The following is a 15739-nucleotide window of genomic DNA, read 5'->3' on the forward strand; positions in this document are numbered from 1 at the left end:
TATACTTTTTCCTCTTTTCCTGCTTCATCAATATCTTGAGTGAAATGAGACACAAATTGGCAGTTCCTGAAAAAATCAGATAGGCAGGAATATAGAGTGACTTCACAATTTTTCAACACACATTGGGGGGAGGGGAGGAGGAGAACTTATCACCAAGTCAGTTTTGGGTCTGCATTGTAAAGTTAAAGCAAGAAACAAACTCATTTACAGAATACATGACACCTGCTATGTATATTTTATGACTATAATAGACTACATATCTTGTGATTTTTAAATAAGTTTTGTATGAAGCTTAATGGCAGAAATACTGTATTCACTTTTATATTTCATCTTTTCTTTCCAGGATCCAGTTGTGATATTGGATGTTCCTCTGGGTGTAATTGCAAGGATTGAGAAAATGGGAGGAGCTTCAAGTAGAGGAGAAAATTCCTATGGACTAGATATTACTTGTAAAGTAAGACTTGCAACAGTTCATTAAAAAGAGAGAATTCATGGATGTCAGTTTTTTATTGCATACATCTTTTGCAGAAATTAGAAAACAAAGTATTTTGTTCATCCAACAATCAATGGGATTTTAATTGCTTTTATGAAACAAGGCCATAATTCATGCACCTATAGTTCCTAAAGGTCATGAATATATTATTTTATAGACTTCTTAAAAGACCCACCCATTGTCTTATAGGAAGGGTCAAATAGTTGTATTGGGTTTCATTGCCAGAAAAAGGACCTTAACCCAAAGGTGCAGGCATACTTGTAAAACAATACATTTTTTAATACTGTTTTCTTAAGTCTCACAAGATTTGTGGCTATGTATATTGCCACAGAAAATATGGTCATGAGAGGAGTTCCTTTTTGATGATCCAGGAGTCCTTTATATAACTCTTAATGGAATATGTAAGCCACAAACTCTGTTCTCAACAGTAACATGCAAATTTCTTAATTTTAAAGTTAATCAAGAGGAAATGTCTGAGGACAGTGTAGTCTAGACAGCTTGTTGGCAAAGTACTCATGTTGTAAACACAGAATAACTCATAATCCACGAACATTCAGTAGCCCATGAGACTTGCTAGTGAATCAAATAATATTGCTTCTGACAGTTTTAAGCCAAAGAGGAGGAGCACCAGTATTGCACGATAAGGTAAAACTCTCTATTCCAATCATATGTTGCATGTGAAGTTATAAAATTCTTTATGCCCTAAAATAGAGTACCTTTTTTTTACACCATAAAATAGGAGAGGTCTTAAAATGAACATTCATATTTGTTTTTTGATACATTGAGTACATTCTAAATCATGTTCATCAGATAATACAGTATTTATAAACAAAGTAAAGATACTGTATTACTTTGCTTCTTTTTTAAAAGGTAATTGTCCTCATTTTAGGATATGAGAAATCTACGGTTTGCACTGAAACAAGAAGGTCACAGCAGAAGAGATATATTTGAAATCCTTACAAAACATGCTTTTCCCCAGTCACATAATTTGGTAAGTTAGCACTATTGTATTGTTTAATCCCTTTTTTAAATGCAGAATTATTTCCTCACCATTCTCAATTAATTACTGTATCTGGTGATGGGCATTGTAGATGCATAGAATTATAGGACTGGAAGGGACCTCAAGAGGTAGTCTAGTCCAGTCCCCTGCATGACTACTTAAAAAAAGAATCACTACCCCATGTTTAATCTATACAGAAGAACTGTATGTCTTGAAATTCATTTATATTAAGATCTTTGCCATTTAAAAACATCCAAGTATATCTACTATTATTAAATACATATACTTGTATCTTCCAAATCCCCTGTGACCCATACAGTTATCATTGCCCGTCAGAAAACATAAGTTACATCTTTCCTGGTCATGTTAATATAATACTATTTAAGCTGTTTGATTTCTCCCCCTCCCCCCATCCACCCTCCAAACATTGAATTGTTTGGCAGTCTCCAAAGCAATCAAAGTTCCTTGGTATCACTGAAAATATGGTTTCATAGAATAAAACTGAAATTTGTGGGCAAGTACTCCATAATGTGAACTCCTCTTAGGCATTTTGGAATAAAATATTTGAGTGAATGAAATTTTGTATTATGCAAAAAACAAAAACAAACCCTATGAGGGACAAGGATTGTATAACTTCTGCTTGGGAAATAAAATAAATGCCACTGCAGGTTTAAGCTTAGAAAAATTGCTTTCATATTTCATAAGCAAATATATATATAAAATATGCATGATGTATCAATTGGTATAATTATACCAACTTTTTGCTTAAAATTCAGCTCACCTGCTCTGTTTCCTCACTGGTTAACAATCTTTAGTGCTCTAATAACATGTAAAGCACAACCAGCCTTTGAAACTTACAAGTTACATGTAAATGAGTGCACATTTTGCAAGAAAATAAAATTTCTGAGACAAATGGTAATTCTAAATGCTTTACTTGTAAAGCCTTATTGCCATGGCCTGTATTCTGAATCAGTTGCTTAGTTACCATCCTGCTTAGGCCATGTCTACACTACAAAAAAAACATGGTTAAACATAGAACATGGTTTGTCCACAACCATCTTTAAACATGGTTATTTTTGTGGTGTAGATGGGGCCATAAATCAGAGTTGACACTCAGTGTCGTGTGATTAATTCTGCCCCAGAGACTTTCCCCACAGTGCTTAATTACTCAGTGGGTAAGAAGTGGGAATTAATGTTGTAAATTATGCTATAGTTAGAGAGAATTTTCTAGTTTCAAAAACAAGTGTTCAGAATATTTGCAGCTGCTAGTTGCTGTTTAGAAGTGGCACACCAGTCTGTCATATACTTACATCTAATCTCCTTGTAAAAATATTTCCAACTTTAAAATATTTTACTTATGCTCCTTCCAGGTGCCTTGGTACTATGTATGCTTGATGCTGTCCCAGGTGACACAGCTTGATATTTTAAGAGATTCTAAGGACCCTTTTCAAGCAGGTCCCATAATTGGGTCAGAATAGCATGGATTCATTTTTATTGGTGTATCCAGGCAACCTTCAAATACAATGCGATCACAGTGACTGTAGCAAACGTTAGCACTGCTTATTTGCAAGGAATAAAACATGCAGCATAAACACAAACTAAAAAGGAAATATAATAGCACAAACAATATTGGTAATGCCCTTAACAAACCTTGTTGCAAAGAATGATAAAGGATTACATTGAATACATATTCGTGGTCTGAGCCTAACATTGGCTCTCAAGGTACCCTGGGTTATGTGACTACAAGTGACTGGTGTAGAATGAATTGCTGTATCCTGTGCCCATTTGTTATCTTCTAAGTTCAGGTTCAGTCCTCCAGAGTCTTGTCCACTCTATAAACTCCTGACTAGCCTTCTTGGTGAGTGTAGTAAAAATTCACCACACATACACAAGCCCATAATTTAAAGAGCCCCTCTTCATGTGACTGATAAGACATTAAAAGTCTTTCCTACTGAATCCAGGGCATCTACGGTCCAGTCTCACAGTAGTGACCAGTCTTTAAAGAACCCTTTGCCCTCTATGTGTGTGCTTTTTTTTTTTGCACACAGTGTTTCAGAAAAGAATCATCATTGGCTAATTTAGGACCTTGTGTATTGCTTCCTGGTATGGTGCTTTGTAAAAGCCAGTGTGGAGGTGTTATTGAAACTATTTCAGCCTTCTGAACCACTTGTTCCCAACATGTCTGTCTTCTGAGATGGCTAACTAAAAATCCACCCTTTTAGCTGTCAAATCCAAATAAATATCATCTGCTTTAGTCCTCTTAGGGGGAAAAAAAACAAATTTAAGAGAATTATATGGAAAAGTCAGTGTATCAAATATGAATCGGAATGTGATCAGTAATTGTTTACTACCTGTTTTCTTGGAACACTCTATTTAAAGAGTTTTAAAATGTGATACATTTTTTTTAAAAGTGAAAAGTTTTATACCTGGGATTCTGTGCTTCCACGGTTGTATTAGCAACTTCAATAACTTTCAAAACAGAGCAAGGAATGCATCCCTTTGCTTCTTTGGTTTAAATAATGTGCTCAACTATAGCAAGTGAATCAATTTTTACTTTGAAAATAAAAATGAAAATTATCATTAAATGTATTAGCAATTTTTAGAACTAAATATTTAGCTTATTACTATTTTGGTCATTTGGGACTTTTAGGGGGTTTGTTATGTACATAGTTGTGTTTTGCAGCTCAGTTTTAGTTTAATGCTCCAAGGTTAGCCATAGGCATAGCCATCCATTGCAGATGTTTTTGAGCTGCTATTCTTTAAGCAAGTGCCTTACATTTGTCATCAGTCTGTTGCCATGGATATTTTTGAAGTACTGTAATAATGTTAGCAAACTAGCTGTTTTCACTTTTATTTGTCATGCGATACAATTTTATAGGTGGCACTTAAAGCAAGCTGTTGAACCTGACTAATAAAGAGTATGTTTGGCTAAACTCCACTAAGCATAATTTCTTCAGAGATGTACTTTAAGAGCTATTGCTCAATAGCTTTTGTAGCCAACTTATCAGAAAAAACTTTGTTTTTAAGAAAAATCTTAAAATGTATTGCTTAAGTTTTATAAGTTCTAAATGCTCTTCTGCGTATCTTGGGAGTCTTAAAAAAAAAAAAAAAATCAGAGGATGCCTTCCTTGGAGAAAGAAAGGAAACACTGTGGAGGAAAGTATCAGAGGGGTAGCCGTGTTAGTCTGAATCTGTAAAAAGCAACAGAGGGTCCTGTGGCACCTTTAAGACTAAGGGCTGGTCTACACTGCCGCGCTAGTTCGGCGGCTGGGGATCGAAGTTCCGAGTTCGATTTATCGCGTCTGGTCTGGACGCGATAAATCGAACCAGGAAGTGATCCCCGTCGACTGCGGTACTCCAGCTCAACGAGAGGAGTACCGCGGAGTCGACGGGGAGCCTGCCTGCCGCGTGTGGACCGCGTCTGAACCGCGGTAAGTTCGAAGTAAGGTATGTCGAATTCAGCTACGTTATTCACGTAGCTGAATTTGCGTACCTTACTTCGACTTGGGGGGGTAAGTGTAGACCAAGCCTAACAGAAGTATTGGGAGCATAAGCTTTCGTGGGTAAGAACCTCACTTCTTCAGATGCAAGAGGAAGTGCAGTAGACCCTCAGGATGACCACCTCGGGAATGGAGGTTGTTCGTAACTCTGAAAAAACCATTATGGTTGTGTTTTTTTCAAAAGTTTACAACTGAACATTGATTTAATACAGCATTGAAACTTTACTATGCAGAAGAAAAATGCTGCTTTTAAGTATCTTAATTTAAATGAAACAAGCACAGGAACAGTTTCCTGACCTTGTCAAATCTTTTTTTTTTTTTTTTATTTTTCCTTTTTTTTATTTGTTTACATTTAAAACAGTATTTTTCTTTTTTTTTTGGTTTTTTTTTTTTTTGGTCTCTGCTGCTGCCTGCTTGCATACTTCTGGTTCCAAATGAGGTGTGTGGTTGACCGGTCAGTTTGTAACGCTGGTGTTCGTAACTCTGAGGTTATACTGTAGATCCCTACTTTCCTGCTTTGTCAGGTCCTGACATGATTGGTGTGGGTTTCAAATTGCTTGTTTGGGCCAGCCATTGCCTAGGTAGAATACACCAGGAGGAGGTGTGTGGTTTTTGTGATCCTAGCTCCTGATCAATCTGCCCACTGGGCTTGTATGCTTCCCTTGGGATAAAAGACTGTAAAGTGGAAAACTGTATCAATTCCAGCCTGCATTGTGGTAGCAGGGAAGACTTTCTCCTGTAATAACTCCTACCCTACTCCATGGCACTCTCATGGTACATTAATAATCAGGATAGACTTAAATTATGGGCAAATGGCCTGTTTCTTCTGGCTACATAAGTAATTAGTGCCATGTTTCGATGGTCCTTGCTGACAAGATCAGCGTTTTGTTGACCACCAGCTTTTGGGTCTGCAAGGAGTTTTCTCCCATGGCAAATTGGCTGTTCCTTAAATATTTTATAATCTTGTCTAAAGCATCTGTCAGAGATCACTTAATATAGACTTCAGTACTGAGCCAGGGAGGTTCCTGGCGGAGGAAGAGTGAGTGAGCCCATGTGAAACGAAGCTATTCATTTAAAGACCTATTACATTGTGATGCATATGGAAGAGTCCCTTATGGTTTTTGGTTGGTACCATGTCTAGTCCAAGCGCAGGGTGGGAGTAAGGTGACTAAGGGATGGGTTGAGAGCAGGGGTGTAGATAGGCCTTATGATCAGAATCATAATTGAGATGCTCTGATGTGGAGGCTAGATTTCTTCCTGTAGGGAACTGATTTAGGGAGTTTCAGCCCAGTGATCACAGTGAGTGATGAGTGGGGACGCTGTGCCTTCTGCCCTGTCTCATGTTTTGGACCTCTTTAGGTTCTCACATGAACAGATTTATGACAGACTGAACATGGCTTTGCAATAAAAAAAATATTTCATTATCTAGGGAGGTAAGGAGAGGGGTTCAGGTTTTTATTGTTTTGTTTTTTAAAAAACTCAAAACATGACTCTGACCCATGACTCTAACTAAATTTTGAGCTCTACTATGGGACCCTGAGAGCTATGAAATGTAGAAGTTAGGTGTGATGGGTGATCAGTAAGTGGATGCACTGTGGTGCATCTAAGGTTGTCACCTATCTTCTAACCTCACTTGGTATCTTCCCATGCGAAAGCATGATTTTCTTGCTCTGGTGTTTCTCTTAAATTGTTTGCAGTGCTTCTTAACAAAATGCTTCCTTGCCAGGCTCTAGAGAACTAATTTGCCTGGGAGAAATCCTTAAATGAAAGCAGCTTCAAAAGAACAAACTTAATATTGCCCATCATCTGAACAGTTTCCTATACTTAGATCATATTTTTAAAATCTGAAATAATCTGTGTGTTTCAGATGTTTAATTTCTGCCCAGCAGCTGCTTCATTTCCTGTTCTTGGAACTATTTATAAGGTTGTCCATCACCGTGGTATTAGAACTCACTGTGGGCTGATATTGGTATAACCACTGTTTTCTACTGGAGCAGGGAGTTTGAAGAAAGCTAATTTACTTCTTATAGGGAGGCCTACCGACTCCTGTACCAATCAGTGGGTAGTACTGATATCAGCACTCATCAAGCCAGAAAGGAAACAGCTGTGAGGCAGAAAGTCTGATGAAAAAGTCTAGGTTAACAGATCCATCCGTGATGCTGAGCTCTGCTTGTAAACGGCACCGCCCATCTACTAGCTCCCTGCATTGTGTTGTGAACACATTTTTATTGTAGTAATTTAACAATTACAAGTCTATTTGTCTCTGTGGCTTTTTATGTATTATTTACTATAAATAGTAAAATTATTTTAAATTTTTGATTATATAAAGTTACTGTTTGTTTATCATTCACACCTTTGGGTCTTAGGTCCTCAACATGAGGCTGTTGAAATTTCTTTGATTTTTGACTGTTACAGTAGCAGAGTAAAAATTGAGCCTGACCATCAGGTACCACTTTCTGCTGACTATAAATGCTGCTCCATATGCTCTCGTTGTTTTCCTTCTGGACCTAAGTCTGCTTGGCATTAGGTGTCAGATTCGGTGAAGAGACCTAAAAAGGAAGCTCCAAGTATCTGTTTTGCACAGAAAAGAACTTATTTGAGGAGCTGGTAAAGATAATTTTACAGAGGGTGAAGGAGACAAAAGGTCATATTGCATTCTCCTGTGCCTACAATCCCTGCGTTATGCATCTTGGGTTGCTCTTTTAAAGTAGAGAAAGGAAGGGCTGTGCTTTGTAAGCCAGCTTTCATGTGGATGACTGACTTCAAGGAAGCACCATACTCCCTTGCATGGTGCATTAAGCCTTGTCAGTACCAAAAAGCCCAAAGGCAAGGTTTTTAAGAAGTTCCAGAGCATTTAGCCAGCTTGGGTCCTGACTATTGTGCAGTAAGGCTACATGATCAGGTTTCAGAAAACACTCAAGATTACCCCACTCTGAGGATATTTTTGTACTCCTTAAATATAGGGGTGAGATCAGGCTGGTGAAACACTTCTAAGGTCGCGATCTTTTCAGCATATGGAAGCAGATTTAGGTTTCAATCCAGCAAAACACGTGTGTAACTTTTATATGTGTGAGCAGTCATTTTGACCTCAGTGCAACTACTTATGTGAGTAAAGTCATGCACAGGACTTTGCAAGATTGGAGCCCTACTGTTAATACTGCTACAGTTAAATCTGTATGCATGCTGCTCTACATTCTGGAGTATGCATGATAGACAAGTTATCAACTGAACAGGATTCAAAACTACTAAACTGCTTTTAAAAAAAAAAAAAGTAGAGCAGTAAATATGAAAGTAAACTGTAAAGAAGTTACCACAGTATAAGCCACTCCATGCTCTAGCGTTGTCTATTTTAGTTGTACTTATGGAATTATTTTTTAAAATTGTATATGAAAATCATGACACCTAAAATTAGGTATAAATTGTCTTTTTAGGTGGCTATGTAGACTTATTATTTTTTATAACTTGTGTTAAAGCTGCATTTTGCAGCTAATATCACTTTTTCCTTTTTGAGAGTAGGAGAGTGAGCTAAACTGTAAACTCAGTAATTAAAAGCTGCATGTACAGTACAGTACTTGGATTTAGAGGAGCTGGATTTTAACACCGTAATCAGGTATGTTTTGTCTGGTGACATTTAGACAGAGTGGCTCTTTTTCTTTTCCTTTTTTTTTTTTTTTAATTGAATGACGGATGAAAAATACCAGCTTGATCAGTCAAGTGAAATATAAAGGTTAACATTAAATGTCTGTGTTATGCTAAGTGGTATCGATATGGCCATCTAACACAAGTCTTTCTAAACCTTAGAACCTCCAGAAATCTGTGGGAATTTCTATTAGGAAAATTCACTGCATGCTACAGAATTTCATTTACTTTTCAATTTATAAAATGTATCTATTAGGAACTCTTGGCATGCATACAAAATTTATGTAATTTTAAAATCCTAAATTGACACAATATCAGACTCCTAGAACCATGTCTCCTGTAATGGAAAGCACACTGGCCTAAAATTAATACATTACAATGTTTCTTTATGTATGATAACAGCAACACATTAGATTATTCATCCCAGATTCTAATATCCAATTCACTTGTTTGGGTTATTTTTCCCCCCCATTTCTCTGAGTGCTGAGACACTGAAAATCAAGTAAGTTAGTTTCACTGTTAGGATCTTGGCGCACAAATGCTTATTTGTTTAAAAAATTTCCAGGGAATATTTTTTAAAAGAGATTGTTAGGGAAACATTCTATGACCATATTTTTTTTTATTTGCACATGTGTATATGCACTTATAGATGTGAACTGTAATGTCACTTGTCAAAAAAATTGTTCCAAAATTTCCCTTGTGACATTAGTCTTTTATGAATCAGTGCATGGAAAAGCAAATTCCTGTTATATAAAGGCAAAGATATATATATATAACAATTGTTTGAACAATCCTGATTTAAACTAGAAAATCTAAAAATAAGATATGGAGCTTAGGGTATTATTTTGTCCTTAATTCACCCTGTCATGCTGTAAGGCACAAAAATACATTGTCCTTTGCGTACCTGCTGAAGTAGCAAAATTGTCATGGATGTTAATACAGCCTCTGTCAAGTAGTGCACTCTAATGCTCAGGAGGTTGTTGAATTGTAGCAATGAAAAAAATGGTTAGTATATGTCAATATATTAAAAGCTGGAGACTTCTGTATAGAATAGTAAGTCGTCTTGAATTGTGGATGATATTTGAGGCTGGGCGGGCTGGTTCACATGTTGATTTTGTGCTGTTCAGTAAGGAGGGACAACTTGTTTAATTTTATTTAGATTTAAAAACATACTTAAAATACTGAGGTCAATTGTTTTAAGAACCAAATAAAAGTGGCATAAGTGCTTAGATTTCTCAATTGCTGCTGTGGGCAGCTGGCATTACATCTACAGTGAAAAAAGCTGATGGAGGAATCTCACATTAGCAGACATTGCTATATATACAGCAGAATTTTTTTTTTTTTTTTGGCACTCATACCTCTTGGTAGGTAAACTTACAAAGTAACAATGAAAGGTAATGCACAATATAATCAGTAGTCCCTGGAATAATAATTTATTGTTGCCATTATTGAATATTGAGTTACTGTTATTTTGCAAATACACTTAATGAGGTAAACTACAAATTCTGCTCTTTGATATAGAGTACAGCCTGCTGCAGTGTGTGTTTCTTAACTTCACATAGCAAGTGTTGGGCTCCCACAACCCAGCTAACATGCTGACGACTTGACAGTGGTTAGAATTCATCCAGTATATAAAGGTGCCAAGTTACTTGAGTTCAGTAATATTTTTAAGGATGTTAAAGTTGAATGTAAGCCTGTGAGGGCTTTGAAGAGGAAGAGGCTAACATGTATATTGAGAATTTGAGTTGGCATTTCCACAGAAGTGAACAGAATTATTCATGTAATAAGTGTAAAAAATTTTACCAATGTCAAAAGTTTGTTGAAAGCTTTTTTCATAAAATGCTATGTTTCTCCTACTCCTTCCCTTGCCCACAATTTCTGTGGTGATGGATACACCGTTAGTGCTTTAGCTCTAATCAGTGAAAATATTTTCATCTGCCTATTTGGTTTCCTTAGTGGATTTATTTATTTAGGTTTTAAGCTTTTTAGGGAAGGAACTGTCTTATTTGTATTGCCAAAGCCAATCATGAAAAATCATGTCAGACTGCAAAAAATCTTGGACTTTTAAAAAAATGTTGAGGTGGTTTCAGAGTCTTTGTAGTGTACTTGCTTCACTTTGCATAAATAAACAGTCCATTGGATTAGGGGCTTTGAACTTGGGTCCTCCCCATCCTAGGTGAGTGCCCTAATCCCCAGGCTTCCCTGGCCCAGGCGCTGTACTGCAATGTGGGAGACTCAAGTTCAGATCCCTGCTCCACGTCAGGCAGAGGGGGGAATTGAACCTAGGTTTCCCACATTCCTGGTGAGTGTCCTAACCACTGAGTTAAAAGTTATAAGGATGACGCTACTGCCACCTCCTCCTTCTCTGACACCTCTGGCCACTTTGATTCCAGTCCCCAAAATCAAAATGTTTCAGTAGTGTCACCAATTCACTAATAGTTTCAAGTTGGCCAAAACTATATTTTTCATTAAATAAACTATTCAATGAAAATTTTTGCCCAGCTCTAACTGAAAGAGGTCTGATGAGAAGTGTCGGTGGGAGACAAATGACTTTAAAGGCAAGGCAATAAGCATTTATGGTATGCATTGGTGGAATATGCAGTCAAGAATCTTTAGCTCAGTTAATCATAGAATCATAGAAGATTAGGGTTGGAAGAGACCTCAGGAGGTCATCTAGTCCAACCCCCTGCTCAAAGCAGGACCAATCCTAACTAAATCATCCCTATAATGAAGGCCCTTGTATGGGGATGAATAAAAATAATTTAGATTAACTGAGAAAAGACTTCAAAAACGTTTACTGCTTGTGAAATGGTCATGCCTATGTTTATTAGAGATTGAAAAAGGAAGCAAATTCACTGTCTTGAAATTGTTCTGCTTTGGATATTCATGTATTTTGCTCCGTAAGAAAGGCCTAGGATGAAAGTGGAGGTGACAGTGGAGAATGAACTATATTTGGTTTTAAACACTAGTATTTAACTTCTTTTGTCTTCTTATAGTGTCTAATCTTTTAAAAAGAAAAAGCTTAAGTGGAAGGCAGAGGGGGAATGTTTAGCTTATTAAAGCAATCTCTACCACATTTTTCTTCTCTAATGAGTAAGATCATTGATAGTTACCAGACCTATAATTCGGATGATATATGTACAATATATGCTTTTTAGTAATAGCTTATTCAACTCCTGTGTAAGGATACAAAAGCACAGTAGGCCTCCACTTTTAAAATCCTTTCATCTTTTACCAAAAATATTATAGCAGACCTAAAATTTATTTTGAAAGCATGTAGCATGCTGGGATTCTCCTCCTAGAGCAGAGGTCGGCAACCTTTGGCACGCGGCTCGCCAGGGTAAGCATCCTGGCGGGCCGGGCCGGTTTGTTTACCTGCCACGTCCGCAGGTTTGGCTAATCGCGGCTCCCACTGGCTGCGGTCACTGCTCCAGGCCAATGGGGGCGGCGGGAAGTGGCGCAGGCCGAGGGATGTGCTGGCCGCCACTTTCCACCGCCCCCATTGGCCTGGGACGGCGAACCGCGGCCAGTGGGAACCGCGATCGGCTGAACCTGCGGACGCGGCAGGTAAACAAACCGGCCCGGCCCACCAGGGTTCTTACCCTGGCGAGCCGCGTGCCAAAGGTTGCCGACCCCTGTCCTAGAGGATAGTTCAGATAAATATATTGAAAAGCCCCAAACGTTTCCTTCATTCCATACTCTTATAAAGCTTCATGTCTTCATTGCATTTCATAATTGTGTTGTGCTGTTATATATTTTAATGAGATACAGCAGATTTTTGGCACAATTCAATTGACTGCTTATATTCTAGCTTTTCTAAGGTTACCTAGTAAAGTCTACAAGTCCCGAAAGGTGAACATTATCAATTGTTTAATTAGATTTCTTCTCAGTTTGTAAACTCTTAGTTAATAGTTGTTCACTTGACTCCTAAAGGGAACTTATTTCTAAATACCATGTTCTTAAACTTCTGTGGTTGCTCTCTTAAAGTTTTAGAGCATCTTGTTGTTCTAACAAAAAGAGACTAGAATTTGTATATCTAGATGTTTCAAAATAAGACCTGAATGACACATAATACGCACAGGAGCACAGAGTCCTGCTTTAAAGAAATCTTTTTTCCCATTGTAAGCATTCATCCCCTCTACGGACAGTTTTCTCATTTTAGTTTTGAAACTTGAAATTAAAATAAGGGTTTCCCTATGTCATGCTACATCTGAAAAAGATTTTTTTGTTATTTTGATGGTGAAACATACAACATGGCTACTTCTAGGGTACGTCTACACTTACCGGAGGGTCCGGCGGCAGGCAATCGATGTTCTGGGATCGATTTATCGCGTCTGGTTTAGACGCGATAAATCGATCCCGGATCGATCCTGGAAGTGCTCGCCGTCGACGCCGGTACTCCAGCTTGGCGAGAGTTGGACCCGCGGTAAGTTCGGACTAAGGTACTTCGAATTCAGCTACGTTATTAACGTAGCTGAATTTGCGTACCTTAGTCGGAAGTGGGGGCTTAGTGGGGACCAGGCCCTAGATTGGGTCACCAGCTTCTTGATTTATTTTAACAGGAAACTTATCAGCGTTAGGAATATTTAATTGCTGGCAGCTCATTCTTATTTTATTTCTCAGTGATTGAACTGGGGAATGTTTTAATTTTCCAGTGAAACCTGCATTTAAGGGTCACCTCGAATAAGCAACAAACTCCTGTTTTAAAAGATCAATCTAAGGCATCTTCACATTTCCGGTATTTTTGTTCAGCCTCTAGTTTAAAATTACCCTTTTCTGTGTTGTTATGATAGGCCCTTGGGTGGATTCTTAAGAAAGATAGATCATGTTTTGTGTATAATAAATTACCACTTTAAAATGGACATGTGCTATGAGTTCAGTGCACATACTTCAGTGATTTGAGCGCTTCTGTTTTTGTTGTTCAATTATTTTTACAGTTCTTCTGCTTACCTTCGAATATTCACTTCTGTTTCTAGTAGAACTTTTTTTTCTTGAGACGTGCCCCCTAATTAGTACAATCAACTTCAATCAAAATTTATTTAAAGTTTACTCATATTGAAGGCTGCCATGTATAAAGAGGGAAAGTGTAACTATTTTCTTTACCAAGTTGTCTGCGAATTAATTTGGAACTGAATACCAATCTGATCGTAATTTTGTTGCGCTTAAGCTGTTATAGTTCCCAGTTCTAATGGGTTAGATGCAGTATTTTCTTAAATAGTACAAGCAGTTACAATGTATGTGTAATAACTAATTTTTAAGGTTTGTCAGTCTGAGGTAGAATGTGTGTTTAGGGAAATGAAAACCACTCTTCCTGTTGCAGGATTCCATTTTAAATCTTTTACTCATAAGTGACTGTTTAAATCAAACATGTGCAACACGTCAGGCCTGAGTTCACCAAAAATATCTGGTTGCCTCAAGCAACAGAAGGCTGTAGGTCCTAGCTTCATTGCAGCTCAGGCTGTTCAAGGGAAGGACTCGCTTATTGAAGAAGCCCATGCACACTTGTACGTATGGCACATTTGTGAAGAATTCCTTAACCTCCTGAGATGCAGTTATCTAATTTCAGGAGCTTATTTCTTATCTACCAGGGCTTCCCCCCCCCGCCACCCTCCCCGTTCCAATTACTGTGTGTCAGGCTGTGATTAGTCCAGCTCTAGACTTGTAAGTGTGATCTGCACATCTCTGAGAGGCTTGATGATCCCACATCAAGTTTATCTTTTCTAAATGTTTTCATATGAGTAGCAAGGTGATTTCTTGCCTTATTGTTCTGACCCTCTTCTCCCCTTACAGCTGTTCTACAGCTATCTCAAGGCAACATCCTGACACTTCTTCTCTCACTGCCTGTCCTTGGTCCATAAAACCATTTCTGAGTTTCTTGCTCCTGCTGGCCTAACAGTAGTTGATATACCACAGATTCATTGCTTTTCACATTGACGGAGGTGCTTTGAGTCCACGCAACCATTGCAATGATTGTTAAAAGCAAGGAATTATGTAGCATGTTACCAACTTGGAGGTGGTCAAAACAAGGAAGTAAACAGGAGTTAAAGGGTACTATGAAGTTACTTGTAGGAATCCTATGTAAGAGGATTCTAAACAAGTATGAATGTTTCTCAAAACAGGTGAACCTAGCTGTATTGAATCATTGAGCTGCATAACCTATAGAAAGCCAGCTTTTATAAAAATTAAGGAGTCTTTTCCAACTCGGTATTAAAGCTACTGAAAGATAAACTGCTTCCTTTGTCCTGAAGTTGCTATATGACTTTATAAACATCAGCAACAACCCAATCTATTGTCCCGCCTTCATGTTTGTATCTAATGTCTTGAGTAATAATATCATTGACAATTATTAGAAAAGAAGTTGTTTACTTTGGGTGGAATATGAAACTACCTGGAATGTACAAAATTTTAAAATAGCTCAAGGAGTCATCTGCTTGGATTAAAGTATAAAAAAAAAAATCATCTTACCGTTTTCACCCTCCTTATTTTCAAGTTTTGTATTACTTTTTTTCAAACTTTTTGTTTAAAAATTTATTTTAAAACTCTATTTATTTGTCAAATTTACATTGTTTCATTCGAGATTTTGTGAATACCTAGAGTACAATACAAAAAGTTCTGTTTTACATTCATCTGTCGCACCTCAACTTTCACTAGAACATACAATGGGGGTAGCAACACAGAGAATTGATCTAGTCATTTGGGACATGATGAGAGAGGGTCTTTCTTGCGTAGCTACCTTCAGTTGGAATTCTATGATTAATTCTTTTGTCTTCCCTCTTACAGCCTTTTTTTGCATTTGTAAATGAAGAAAAGTTTGCTGAAAATGGTTGGATGGTTTATAATCCAATGCCTGAATACAGGAGACAAGTGAGTTAATAACATTATCTGAAAATGAATAGAGACCTGTTTTTTGTATGTGAATTTCAGAAAGTAGCAAGGTCATTTGTCACCATTTTTGGTGGGTTGGGGGGGGAGAATAAACCGTGAAGTAGAGAAAGGTTAACAGATCTGACAAAAAAGTAAGATTAAAAACAAAATATGGTGGAACCTCCAAGACTGCTAAAAAAAAAAACTTAGTAAAGTGCCTCTGTTTCTTTTTAGACTCTTGAT

The 15739-nt window shown here is 37.5% G+C and overlaps 1 protein-coding gene across 1 annotated transcript in view; it reads left to right on the forward strand.

Annotated features, from left to right (window-relative positions):
* Positions 1-15739, forward strand: part of MTM1 (myotubularin 1) — a 54799-nt gene that overhangs the window by 18032 nt on the left and 21028 nt on the right. Inside the window, exons 5-7 of the mRNA XM_026652963.2 lie at positions 344-454; positions 1383-1484; positions 15413-15496. Coding sequence (XP_026508748.1) covers positions 344-454; positions 1383-1484; positions 15413-15496 — 297 coding nt within the window. The remainder of the gene's footprint in view (positions 1-343; positions 455-1382; positions 1485-15412; positions 15497-15739) is intronic.

Source organism: Terrapene carolina, unplaced genomic scaffold (genome assembly GCF_002925995.2).
Source record: "Terrapene carolina triunguis isolate 2854851 unplaced genomic scaffold, T_m_triunguis-2.0 Scaffold131, whole genome shotgun sequence".
NCBI classification, from domain to species: Eukaryota; Metazoa; Chordata; order Testudines; family Emydidae; genus Terrapene; species Terrapene triunguis.